At 36.4% G+C, this 13,182-nt stretch overlaps 1 protein-coding gene across 13 annotated transcripts in view; it reads right to left on the bottom strand.

Moving 5' to 3' along the window:
• ANKS1B (ankyrin repeat and sterile alpha motif domain containing 1B) overlaps positions 1–13,182 on the bottom strand; it is a 1,150,138-nt gene that overhangs the window by 1,008,077 nt on the left and 128,879 nt on the right. Inside the window, exon 1 of one of the 13 annotated variants that reach the window (XM_082419306.1) lies at positions 4,908–7,950. The exons of the other annotated variants lie outside the window; for them this stretch is intronic. Coding sequence (XP_082275432.1) covers positions 4,908–4,981 — 74 coding nt within the window. The 5' untranslated portion in view covers positions 4,982–7,950. Of the gene's footprint in view, positions 1–4,907; positions 7,951–13,182 lie in introns of those variants that run through there. 13 annotated transcript variants of the gene reach the window in all.

Raw genomic sequence — 13,182 nt, 5'->3', positions numbered from 1 at the left:
CACTCCTGGAAGAAAAAGGCAAAACACTCTTTGACATAAATCTTAGCAATATTTTTTGGATCTGTCTCCTAAGGCAAAAGAAACAAAAGCAAAAATAAGCAAATGGGACCTAATTAAACTTCAAAGCTCTTGCACAGCAAAGAAAACCATTGACAAAATGAAGACAGATGGGAGAATATTTTGGATATATTTATAAACAACAGAAATTTATTCTTACAGTTCTGGAGGCTGGGAAGTCCAACAGCAAGGTGCCTGCAGATTTGGTGTCTGATAAGGGGTTGTATCCAAAATATATAAACAGCTCATACAACTCAAACCCTAACCCTAACCCCAGCCCTATCAAAAAAAAAAAAAAGTTTAAAAACTAGGCAGGACTGTGAGTGTGTACATGTGTGAGCACATGGGTATAAATGAGTGTGTGAATATGTGTGTTTTGTGCAGGTCTGTGACTGTGTGAGTATGTATATGAGCGTGAGATTTGCAGGAGTGTAAGAATGTGAATCTGTGTGTGTCTGTGCATCTGATCTGTGTATGAGCATGTGTTCTGTAAGATCCACCTTCAACACCATAGTCAGAGACTAAATTCTAACCTGGACAGCAGCCTCCTCTTTATCATGTAGCTGACTGTCCCTCTCCCTACTCTAAATTTACTAGTGGATTTAAGTTTCATGAAAGCATTCTGAAAATAAAAAGCCCAGCCTGAGTTGCAGGAAGACTCACGGTGAAAGAGATGGGTCCAAGAGGCACTGCCTAACACCCTCTCCCCCTGCTCATGGTTGGGGCCAAGAAGGTGGACATGGCCTGGGACTCAGGTCCAGCTCACCTCCACCAACCACTCTGTCCCTCTGCCTCCCAGTCCTCCCTTCATTGGAATCCCCACTGCTGCCAGTTTTTAAATTTTTTTTTATTTTTTATAAATTTATTTATTTATTTATTTACTTTTGGCTGCATTGGGTCTTCGTTGCTGTGCATGGGCTTTCTTTAGTTGTGGCGAGTGGGGGCTACTCTTTGTTGCGGTATGCAGGCTTCTCACTGCGGTGGATTCTCTTGTTGCGGAGCATGGACTCTAGGTGCTCAGGCTCAGTAGTTGTGGTGCATGGGCTTAGTTGCTCCACGGCATGTGGGATCTTCCTAGACCAGGGCTCGAACCCATGCCCCCTGCATTGGCAGGCAGATTCTCAACCACTGCACCACCAGGGAAGCCCTGCTGCCAGGTTTAAAGTTCACAAGGGCACCTAGATGAGAGTGGTAACAAGTTCACAGACTGGCATTTCAGGACCATGCTCTTTGACCCTTCTTCCTAAATAAACCCATTCACCAAGTCCCATCAACCCCTCTGCCTTCTGTTCTCCACCTCAATATGCACCTCCCAAGACTCACTGAGTTACTGACCACCACGGCTGGACACTGGAGAATCCATGCAAACTACCTAAAACAAAATCTGGCATACAGTAGACACTGTATAAGTGCTTGCTCTTTGCTACAGACTGAATAAATAATGTGTGCCCCCCCCCAAATTCATATACTGAAATCTAATCCCCAATGTGAGGGTATTTGGAGGTGGGGCCTTTGGGAGTTGATTAGATCACAAGGGTGGAGCCCTCATGAATGGGATTAGTGCCCCCAGAGAGCCCCCTCACCCTTTCTGTCTGTGTGAGAACACAGGGAGAAAAGGCTGTCAATGGACCAGGAAGGGGTCCTCACCAGACACCAAATCTGCAGGCACCTTGACCTTGGATTTCCTAGCCTCCAGAACTGTGAGAATAAATTTCTGTTGTTTACAGACTATCCCACACCCCCACCAAAATGGGCAGAAGACCTGAACAAACATTCTTCCCAAGAAGATAAAAAGACAGCTAACAGGCACATGAAAAAATTCTCAACATCACTAGTCATCAAAGAAACGCAAATCAAAACCACAATGAGACATCACCTCATACTTGTCAAAATGGCTATCAAAAAGTCTATAAATAACCAATGTTGGCAAGGATGTGGGAAAAAGGGAACCCTAGTACACTGTTAGTGGGACTGTAAGTTGGTGCAGCCACTATGGAAAACAGTATGGAAGTTCCTCAAGAAACTAAAAATAGAACTACCATATGATCCAGCAATTCCACTGCTGGGTATATATCCAAAGAAAATGAAAACACTAATTTGAAAAGATACATGCACCCCAATTGTCACAGCAGCATTATTTACAACAGCCAAGATATAGAAGCAACCCAAGTGTCCATCAACAGATGAATGGATAAATAAGAGGTGGTATATACATATAATGGAAAATTATTCAATCATAGAAAAGAATGAAATTCTGCCATTTACAGTAACGTGGATAGACCTAGAGGGTATTATGTTTAGTGAAATAGAGAAAGACAAACACTCTATGTTATCAATCACATGTGGAATCTAAAAACTAAAACAAATGAATTATATAACAGAACAGAAACAGAGTCATAGATATAGAGAACAAACTAGTGGTTACCAGTGAGGAGAAGGAAGTGGGGAGGGGAAAGATAGGGTAAGGGATTAAGAGTTACAAACTACTATGTATAAAATAAATAAGCAACAAGGATATATTGTACAACACAGGGAAATATAGCCATTGTTTTCTAATACTTTAAATGCAGTATAATCTATAAAAATATTGAATCACTATGTTGTACAACTGAAACTAATATAATACTGTAAATCAACTATACTTCAATTTTAAAAAAATTTTAAGTGTATGTTCATGGCCCTGTTGGTTGCCAACAGTGAATCACTATTGCAAATAAAATAAATATAAATACATTTATGTGCATAATATACTTTATACAAATCTTATGAACAGTGTTTCAAGGAATAACAGGTTTGGGAAGCAAAATAAGTCCTTACTTTGGCAATGTGACATGTGGTTCTTTGTGGTACTGTTATCTTTCCTAGGAGATCTGAATGTTATATAATTTGAAAAGCCCAGTAACTAGTCACTGGTATTTTCTTGTGTTTGAATATTCACTGTAGGTTACAGTTCTTTATAAACACTACTAAACTTAATATTTTTCATATATTAAACAAATTTTTAAGATATTCACAATAATAAATATAGCATATAAAGACTGCTGGAAATATTTTAAGAACAACTTACGATTTCAGGAATTCTCAAGAATTCCTAAGAACTACAATTTCTCATTCCTGAATCCCAAAGATTAATATTCGGGGGGAATCTGGAAACACTACTTGGCTTAAAAAGTTGACTAAGAGAGTTTCCCTTTCTCTTTCAGATTTCAGAACTTAGAAAAGGGACACAAACATAGAAATTAAAAAAAAAAAAAGTGTTACAGGTATTATGACAAAATTCTATTTCAGGTTCAGTGAAGACACAAAGGCAAATGATACAGACCAAATCAGCCTACAAAAGTCTGGAGGAAGCCTCATAATAAAAGAAGATGAGCACTTGAGTTGTGTCATGAAGACAAAAAAAAATGATTTTCCAGGTAGAGTAGAGGGAGGTATAACGTTGGTGACAGATTATACAAACAGAAGGAAGACTGTGCAAAGGCCAGGGTCATGAACCATCATGGGATCTTCAGCAGAAATGTAATAAGTTTAGTGAAGAAGGTGGGGAGTTTGATAAGAGATGGTTGGGAGGAACAAACAGGGATTTAACTTATGAAGAGTCTCTTAAAGAAAGGGAAAGTCTGTCAAGAATCTTAAGTAGTCAACTGACATGATCAAATTTATATTTTAGAAACATCCCTCTGGAGGACCCCTGGAGAATGGTTTAAAAGTGTGTGAGACTAGAGATTAGAGCAATCAGACTACCACAACAGTTAGGCACATTCCCTAAACAATGCAACTCTACCTATTATTAAAGACCCACCCATACATATCTGATCAACGTAAAGTGAAAACCTGTAAAAGGAATTGGAAACGGAAGTTGAGTATTAAGTTATAAATAGTAAAATAATAATAAAATTTTAAAAGAGAGAGAGAATGCTGATATTGATTGTACCAAGAACTGAGGAATATAATAAACTCAACTCTGTGCTGAGGCACCACCCCGCCCAAAAAAAAAAAGATAGTTATATCTTTCCTATTCTTTTCATATAACCACTTAAAATAAAAGAAGAAAAATTCCTTTGGATAGTAAATCAAATTTTTAAGAAGGGCAATTTCTTTAAAAAAAGGATATCTAGTTACCCTGTCACTGATCCTCCTAAAGAATCTGTAGACACCTTATTCATTTTCTAAAGAGTCTTGTTACTCTCCTGATCCAGATTAACATACAATTAAAAATATAGAATCGATAGAATTATTTTTAGTTGTCTATAAGTAGTGAATTGTTTTCATTGCTATTTTTCTCTCAGATTATATAGGGAAAGCTATTTATTAGAGGAACATCTATGAATCATAATCAGGCTAAAAGCTTTTATGTCTCCCTCCCCCATCATCCCATTCTGTTCATAGTATTATACAGATTTTGTAAACAATTAAATCTGTTCACATGCAAACAATTTTAATCATGAACAACAATAAAGCAGTTCACACACTTCTTTTACGTTCTTCATGATCTACCCACGCTCTTTTTAAAAGCATATTAATACATCCTATTACGTATTCTAAAGCTGTTATACATAAGCAAATGTTCTTTTCAAAATTCTTTTGACATGCTACTGGACCAGCTCCAGAAAAAGAATTAACACTTTTGGGGAATCTTACTGCATCCCTTTCAGTAGCCAAATAAGAAGCTGGTGGGGAGTGGAGCCAAGATGAAAATAAATGCATTATTCATTTTTAACATAGTGGGTTTTCTCTTATTCTTCATTGTAATAGCTCTAGAAGTAATTTTACTGTTAACACTGAATTCTGAAGTGGTGTTGTATAAATCATTTTTACAAAGAAAGAGGTTAAAAAGATTTTCTGCTCACCATCGGGTGCACAAAATGGAACAAGTGACTATCTTCACACACAATATGGTTCCAATGAGCATGCTCTTATGCATAAAAAAGGAAACAAAGCATTTCAGGACCGTATTTGTAAACGGATTATTTTTTTAAAAAAAGAAAGCACAGAGCAAGTTTCAGAGTGGAAAAACACGAAAGGCTCTCCAATAGTCAAAATCAGCACTGAATTTTTTTCTAAGGCAACATTTAAAGCAGAACATCTGTCTTATTTACATAATAACAATAAAGAAAAACACAAAGGTAGACTTAAGACAGCTAAAAAACCCAGCTCCTATGCTTTTAAATATTTTTATTTTTGTCTAATAGTCACCTGAACAAAGGCGCTATTATTCTGCCAAGGCAAACATGTCCTAAAAATTGTCTCATGTTTTCTATGATGCTGACTAGTCCAGCTTGTTCATATGTCTCTTAATGCAACTAAATACTATGAATGCCGTTCAGTTATCAAAGATATAAAGTACAATTCAAGTGTGGGGACATGCTAGGATCTTTAATACAGAATAATAAATTATTCTCATGCACTGCTTTCATCTTCCCACTCAACATCCAAATGCTGCAATCCATTCTATTTTTCTCTTACACCATACCACCAAAAATTTGTACTGAATAAATAACTGTGAGAATAAAGAAACTAGTAGGGTAGAAGGGGAGTGAAAGAAAGACAACGTAAAGGTGGAGAAACTGACAAGGAGAAGGAAAAACAGGATTCATCTCCCTTGAATTTAGTTATCAATTCTTAACAAATGTCTTCAGAGAGCTCACCCAGTATTCCTAGACCAGATGGAAAGAACAGTATGGTACAGAATTCTCCATCCCTAGACCCAGCTGTCACGAGGAATAGAGAGGCAGTCCTTGTTAGGAACTAACAATTAACACCGGTATTCCATGTAGGCTGCATCATTCATTCATATATAGGCTGACCTCTAGATACTGATTTTTTCCTTTTGCTGGTTTCCTATGTGGGTGCCTCTCAAATTTCTTTATCAATCCTTGACCTTTCTCCAAAGTCCAATCATGCATTTCCAGGCCCTGCCAATGATCTCCTTTGCACCTCCAACTCAACAACCCTGCAAACTAAACTCATTTTCCCCTAACTTGGGAAAAATGGTTCCACCCCTTGACTTTTTCCCTGTGGTTGGCATGTTGTCATTCTCCCAATCTTTTAAGCTTTAAATTTCAAAGTGATCCTCCTCTCCCTGCCATCATATCAAAGTACTGCTAACTTAAAGTATAATAGCAAAATATTTATCAAAAGTATATCCCCTTTTCCAATTCCACTCTAATCCATCCCAAAGTTTGGATTCTCAAGCCCTCTCTCCTAACTTGTTGCAAACACCTAGCTGGTCTCCTTGCCTTTAATCTCTTAACCCCCAGTTCATTCTATCCACTATTACCAAAATTAATATTCCTACAGCACAACTGTGCTCCTGCCACTTCAATGCTCAAAAATCTTCAGGGGCTTCACAATGACTACTGAAAATATCTAAAATCCTTTGACCTAATCATCAAAGGGTTTCATGATCCCACCTCAATCTAACTTTCAAAATGACATCATATAATCTCTTTCACATACTCTATGTTCAAACCACTGGACTATTAAGTGGAATATACCTGAGCTTTCATACCTTGTGCCTTTGTTCACATTGTTTCCTTCACTAATCTTTCCTCCTAGCTTACTCTGTGACAGATACTGAGTCAGACAGTAGGATATAAAAATGAATAACAGATTTTATATAGATTCTAAGCTTCTCTTGGAGAAAGAAAAAGCATGAGCTTTGGAGTTACATAGGACTGGGATTTGAATTTAGATTTTTCAATTACTAGCCATTTGACTTTGGGCAAATTTTTAACCTGTGAGACAGCTTCCTGACCTGTGAAATGAGAATAACATAATCTGCCTTGGACAGCTGTCAGGAATAGATAGCTAGTGGGAACCTGCTGTATAGCACAGGGAGCTCAGCTCGGTGCTCTGTGATGACCTAGATAGGGGGGAGGGAGGTCCAAGAGGGAGGGGATATATGTATACATATAGCTGATTCACTTCGTTGTACAACAGAAACTAACACAACATTGTAAAGCAACTATGTTCCAATTTTTAAAAAATAAAAAATAAAATAAATAATATATTTTAAAATCTTGATACAGTGTTTTGCATATAGGAACGTCTCCATGCTTGGATACCATAATTAGCTTCCCAAAGCAGAATGGGCTGAAGACACTAGTGTGTTAGCTCTAACCTGCTTAGATCCTGAGCTACTATAGACAGAGAGCAACTGTAGCTTTCCTCCACTCCTTTTCCCCAAATTTAGAATTTGCAGAGACAACTAAGGCAAAGTCCACAGTTAAACCCACAGTTTATGCCTGTTGACCCTCTGCCTAGTGATCTTTCCACTCTCCCACACCATCACACTGTGCTCCCAGACAATTTTAGGCAAGGAGCATCAGAGTTGATGAGCTATTAGACAGCTTGAGAAACTGACAGAGCCAGATAGGTATATAGGTACCTTAGGCAAATAATTTGGTTTCCCCTTCAAATCTATATTCTTTGCCACATTATGGAAAACTGAGCTAACTACTGCCATGTTTCTTTTAATTTTTTTTCTTTTTTTGGCCACGTCATGCGGCATATGGGATCTTAGCTCCCCAACCACGGATCAAACCGACACTCCCTGCAGTGGGAGTGTGGAGTCTTAACCACTGGACCGCCACAGAAGTCCCATAATGGTGGCTTTTATTTATTTATTTATTTTTGGCCTCGCCATGCAGCATGCGGGATCTTAGTTCCCTGACCAGGGATCGAACAGGCGCCCCCCCCTGCAGTGGAAGCACGGAGTCTTAACCACTGGACCGCCAGGGAAGTCGCTACTGCCATGTTTGTAATCTACTCCAGTAATATTTTAACATCCTTTATAGTTTGGCCTCATGGACTCATAACAGCCCTTAATTCAAGTCTGTTTATGGAAAATGACCTCAAAAAAATTGGGTTATTTATCTGGTATTTAAAGAAGTCTGAGAATTTCAGTCTTAATTCCAGAAGCATTCAGTACTAAGACATCCTGGACAGAGTGGAAAAGAGTTACTGGGAAATCCTGGCAGCTGTGAATGCTTAGAAGGCAAGTGAAAGCTGCAAGTCATGGTTTTTGGAAATTTGTTCACATGTAACTGTACCTCTGAAGGAAAGTAAGAAGCAGAGGAAAAAGGGCTTGACCATAAGGCAGACTTATGAACTCACTGATTTATTCAGTAGAAGCTGGAAAAAGTAAGCAGAAACTACCTTAGAAACCAAACAAAAAAGTGTTATTTTGACCTTTATTTAAATCTAAATTAGAAGTTCTTTTACTTAGACCTGCCCCTCAACTTGGACTACATAGTGAATATTTGTGGGAATGCAGCTGCTTAGAATCCATCTCTTACTTCTTTTGATAATAGCACCTCATTTCATCCCACAGAACTCCCTCTTCCCTATTATGTGCATTCTTACTGGGACTATAAATCAACATACCCTGGCTTTCTCCTAAACAGGTATAAGTAATAATCCAAGCTATGCCAATGAGACTCTCTCCACAATTTAGATCTGAAGTAGAATGGCTTAAGAATGGAAAGATAAAGTTCCAGAACTGGAGCTGTGACAAGACTATTGAGAGGATCCTGCTGTTTAGACACCTAATGCTGCCCCCAGCCTGGTCTCTAGCCCCTTCTGGGAGCCACTCAAAAACATACCAATAAATTCCTTTTCTGCTTCCTTAGCTAGAGTTGGTTTCTATGGCTGGCAACCTAGGAACTCCTGAAGTGGAGTTGAAGCCATTTTGCCTAACTTTGTGCCTGGTCTTCCTAACTGAAAAATATTTACAAATACTTTAAACGAAGTCACCCTGTACTAGAATTTTTTATGGCTCCATTACAGAAGTACCTAGCATACTTTTATCAAACATATAGCACTTAAACGAGCATTTTTCTGCTTACCTACTCTTCCTCATTTTTACAAGAATTCACTTTGTTCCCAATGTTCCCTGCCATATTTCCCCATTACTCAATTTTCTTGTATTAAGATTAGCTGCATTGATTTGTTTGTGCATTTGCTGTTCCAAGCAGTTAACTAATTTAAGTGGCTCACATTGTGCTTTAAATGCTGATTATTTTCTTAGCATTTTCAACACCATTGCCCCTCATTCCAATAACTTTGCCCCCAAATGTCATATTATGTTAATGGTAATTTATCAAAAAATTAATTTTTAAAGGCATGATACTACTACTTGTTCCCCCAGGTCTCTTCTATGAAATAAATTGCCAGAAGAAGATCTAAATTTGTTATTTAGCCTATATAATAAATAGAAGTTTAGAAATCTGAAAAATATAGCAATCACCTAATCAAAGCCTTTCATTTCATTTTACAGATAAGGGAATTACGGTCTCCTTAGGCCATTCTCCTTGACTTCCAGCATCACTACTTATTTACTTTTGTTTTTATATTACTTCTTTCATTGAAAGGAGGAAGAAGATAACATATATGTTTGGTAATCCTTCTTAAACAAGAAGAAAAAGAAAGAAATAACTTGACATCCTTAAGTCAGTGGGACAGTAATCTCTCAGAAACTTAAACACCAAACCTTACAGTTATCTTCAATTCATCCTTTCCTTACATTTGCTACTCACCAAGACCACTGTAAAGATCAAATGAAAGCAATTTTTAAGCTATAAAATGCTATATAAATCAAGATGTTGTTAATATTGCTATTATTTTCCCTTTCCCTTCCTATACCACCAACCTAGACATCAAAGCCATCATCACCTTACATCAGAATTATAACACAAACCAGTGGAACTCCCTATGTCCATTTCCTCCCCATTCTAATCCATCTTATAGAAAACTTTTTGTACTAATCTTTCAGTTCATCCAAATTCTTAAGAGAAATGACACCAGTATTACAACTAATCTTCCGTCAAGCAGAAAAACAAGAAACACTTCCAAATGTGTTTTTTGAGGCCAGGATAACATTAATACTAAAACCTCACAAAGACATTGCAAGAAAGCAAAATTAAAGGCAAATCCTACTCATGAACATGAGTGCAAAACTCCTGAACTCAGGAAATATCAGGAAATCAAATCCAGTACAAAAGGGAAGATCAAGTGGGGTCTATTCTAATAATGCGATGTAATTTACTACAGGAACAGTATGAGGGAGAAAAATTATATGATCATCTCAATGTATGCAGGAAAAGCACTCTATAAAATGCAATACCAATCCATGATTAAAACAAAAGACACTTTAGCAAACTAGCAATAAAATGGAACTGCCTTAGACTGATAAAAGAGTTTCTACTGAAAGAAAAACCTTAAAGCATTTAGAAGTTAGGAGAGTGGTAATCCTTGGGAATAGTCAATGGAAATGAGTAAGGGAAGAGCTTCAGGAGGGCTGATTTCTTGATCTGAGTGCTTATGACACAAATGTGTTCAGTTTGTGAGAATTCATTGAGCTGTATAAATATTATATGCATGCTTTCCTATATATATATTATACTTCAGTAATAAATTTTTAAAAACCTACAGCAATCATTATACTTAATTGTATGTGAAGTAATGAAAGCTTTCTCCTTGAGACTAGAAGCTAAGTAAGGATGCCACTAACACCACTGCTCTTCAACAATTTAAAGGAAGTCCTAGCCAGTGAAATAGAAAAGAAAGAGAAATAAAAGATATAAGCAATGAAAAGGAAGAAATAAAACTGCTATTATCATGTAGAAGACCCAAATGAATACAGATAAATTATGAGAATTAATAAGGAAATATAGTAAGATTATTAGATTTGAGGTCAAAATTTTTAAAATTAATTGTTTTTAGACACAGCAGAAAAAAAACAGACAAAAAATATTTTAAATGACACATTTATAATAACATCAAAAATATAAAATACTTAGGAGTAAAACTAATGAAAGATATACAAGATCTCTACAGAGAACACTATAGAACATTATTTGAAATATTTATGTACATGTATATTAAATCATCACATGTACACCTTAAAAATCATGCTTTACAACCTAACTATATACCATTTTTATTTGTCAATCATACCTCAACAAAGCTGGAGAAAAATTAAATAAGAACTAAAAATTTAGAGAGATATACCATGGTCATGGAGAAAACATTTAAAATATGTCAATTTCCCAATGATTTTCTACAGATTCAACATAATTCCAAAAAAATCCCAGCAGATTTTTTGTGGAAATTAACATGCTGATTATAAAATTAATATAGAAAAAAAATCAAGAGAATCCTGAAGAGATAGGAAGAAGCATGCCATCAAACATCAAGATAACTGCAGTAATCAAGATAGTGTTGTATTGGCACAAGGATAAATACATGAACCAATGGAACAGAAGAGAGTACAAAATAGGCCCACATATATGTTTTAAAAGTTGCACTGCAGAACAGTAGAAAAAGAATGATCTTTTCCGTAAGTGGTACTAGTTCAATTGAATGTCAGTATGGAGAGATGAAAACTGACATATACCTCACATCATTTCTACAAACCAATTCCTAATAAATATTAGATCTAACTGTAAAAGAATAATAAAACTTCTAAAAGTTAACACAGAGGAACAACTCGTCACCTTGATGTAGGCAAAATGTCTTAAATTGGACACAGAAAACACTAAACACAAAGGAGAAGATTGATAACTTAGTTAAAATTAACAACTATTCATCAGAGACAGCGTTAATAAAGTGAAAAGACAAATCACAGATGAGAAAAGATATAGCTGCTAGAATGGCTAAAATTAAAAATGCTAACAATATCAAATGATGGTTAGGATAGCATTCACATATTCTTAGTAGGAGTGTAAATTTTTACAGCCACTCTGGGAAAAGCTAAACAAATGTATACACTATTATCTAGCTATACTATTCCTAGGTTTATATTAAACAGAAATGTGTATATATCCACTACCACTTGGAAGGATGCACAAGGGGTGTTTCTGAGTGCTAGTAATGTTCTATTTCTTATTCTAAGTGGTAGTTGCATTGGTTTTTGCTTTGTAAATTCAAAGAGCTGTATACTTACGATGAGCACCCTTTTCTGTATGTATGATCTACTTCAATTTTTTACATCAGGGGAGAAAAAAATAAATAAAAAATAAAATCAGAGGAGAATAAAAATAAGGAAAAAAAAGATATAATCAAGGTGAAATAAAAATCAGAAATGTTCACCTAGCAACCTGATAACTATTTTTAATTAATTAATTTATTTATTTATTTTGGCTGTGTTGGGTCTTCGTTTCTGTGCGAGGGCTTTCTCTAGTTGTGGCAAGCGGAGGCCACTCTTCATCGCGGTGCGCGGGCCTCTCACTATCGTGGCCTCTCTTGTTGCGGAGCACAGGCTCCAGACGCGCAGGCTCAGTAGTTGTGGCTCACGGGCCTAGTTGCTCTGCGGCATGTGGGATCTTCCCAAACCAGGGCTCGAACCCGTGTCCCCTGCATTAGCAGGCAGATTCTCAACCACTGCGCCACCAGGGAAGCCCCTGATAACTATTTCTATTGGCACAAACCAGTCAGTGATAAAATAAAGGGTTGATATTTAGGCAAATACAAAAACTTGATGTTTCAGTTAGTCTATACAGCCTTAGTAAAGGCAAATACGTAATTTCATTAGGCTTTCTGAAATAGTGAAAACAATTTTAAGAGATTCACATTGTTTTTGTGTACCCCTTGGCATTCATAGATCCAATACTGAGAATCAGTGTTCTAATCTCATATGACATCAGATTACCAGCCAAAATGTTCAGTAAATTTTGCCTCTTCTCTCTATAAACTATTTGTTAGGTTTATACTGGAAATTACCACTTTAGGGAAATTATAATTATACCAATCCTAAGTAAACACTTTAAAATAAAACCTTGAGGATCTTATTCTCTGTTTTTCCCAACAGTGGATATATTATCATCTGAGTTGTTTTTCATATAACTCCCAAATCTATGTTCCTTGTTAGTATGTCTGTCAGGGCTCAAATCGTAATCACATGCAAACTATGTGACCTTGGGCAAGTTTCTTAATGTATGCTTCAGTTTCCACATCTGGAAAAGGGAAATGATGTTTCTAATACCTACCTCATAGGGCTGTTGTGAGAATTAAATGTAATAATACTTCTAAATCACTTAGCATTGTGTCTAAATGTTAGGTAAATTATCATAATTATCTTTGCTTACCTATTTGTTTTTATTTTTATTCATTTAATTTATTTTT

Source organism: Balaenoptera physalus (genome assembly GCF_965194825.1).
Source record: "Balaenoptera physalus genome assembly, chromosome: 13".
NCBI classification, from domain to species: domain Eukaryota; kingdom Metazoa; phylum Chordata; class Mammalia; order Artiodactyla; family Balaenopteridae; genus Balaenoptera; species Balaenoptera physalus.
The sequence above is the reverse complement of the archived record's forward strand: the minus strand, read 5'-3'. Positions and strand labels throughout refer to the sequence as shown.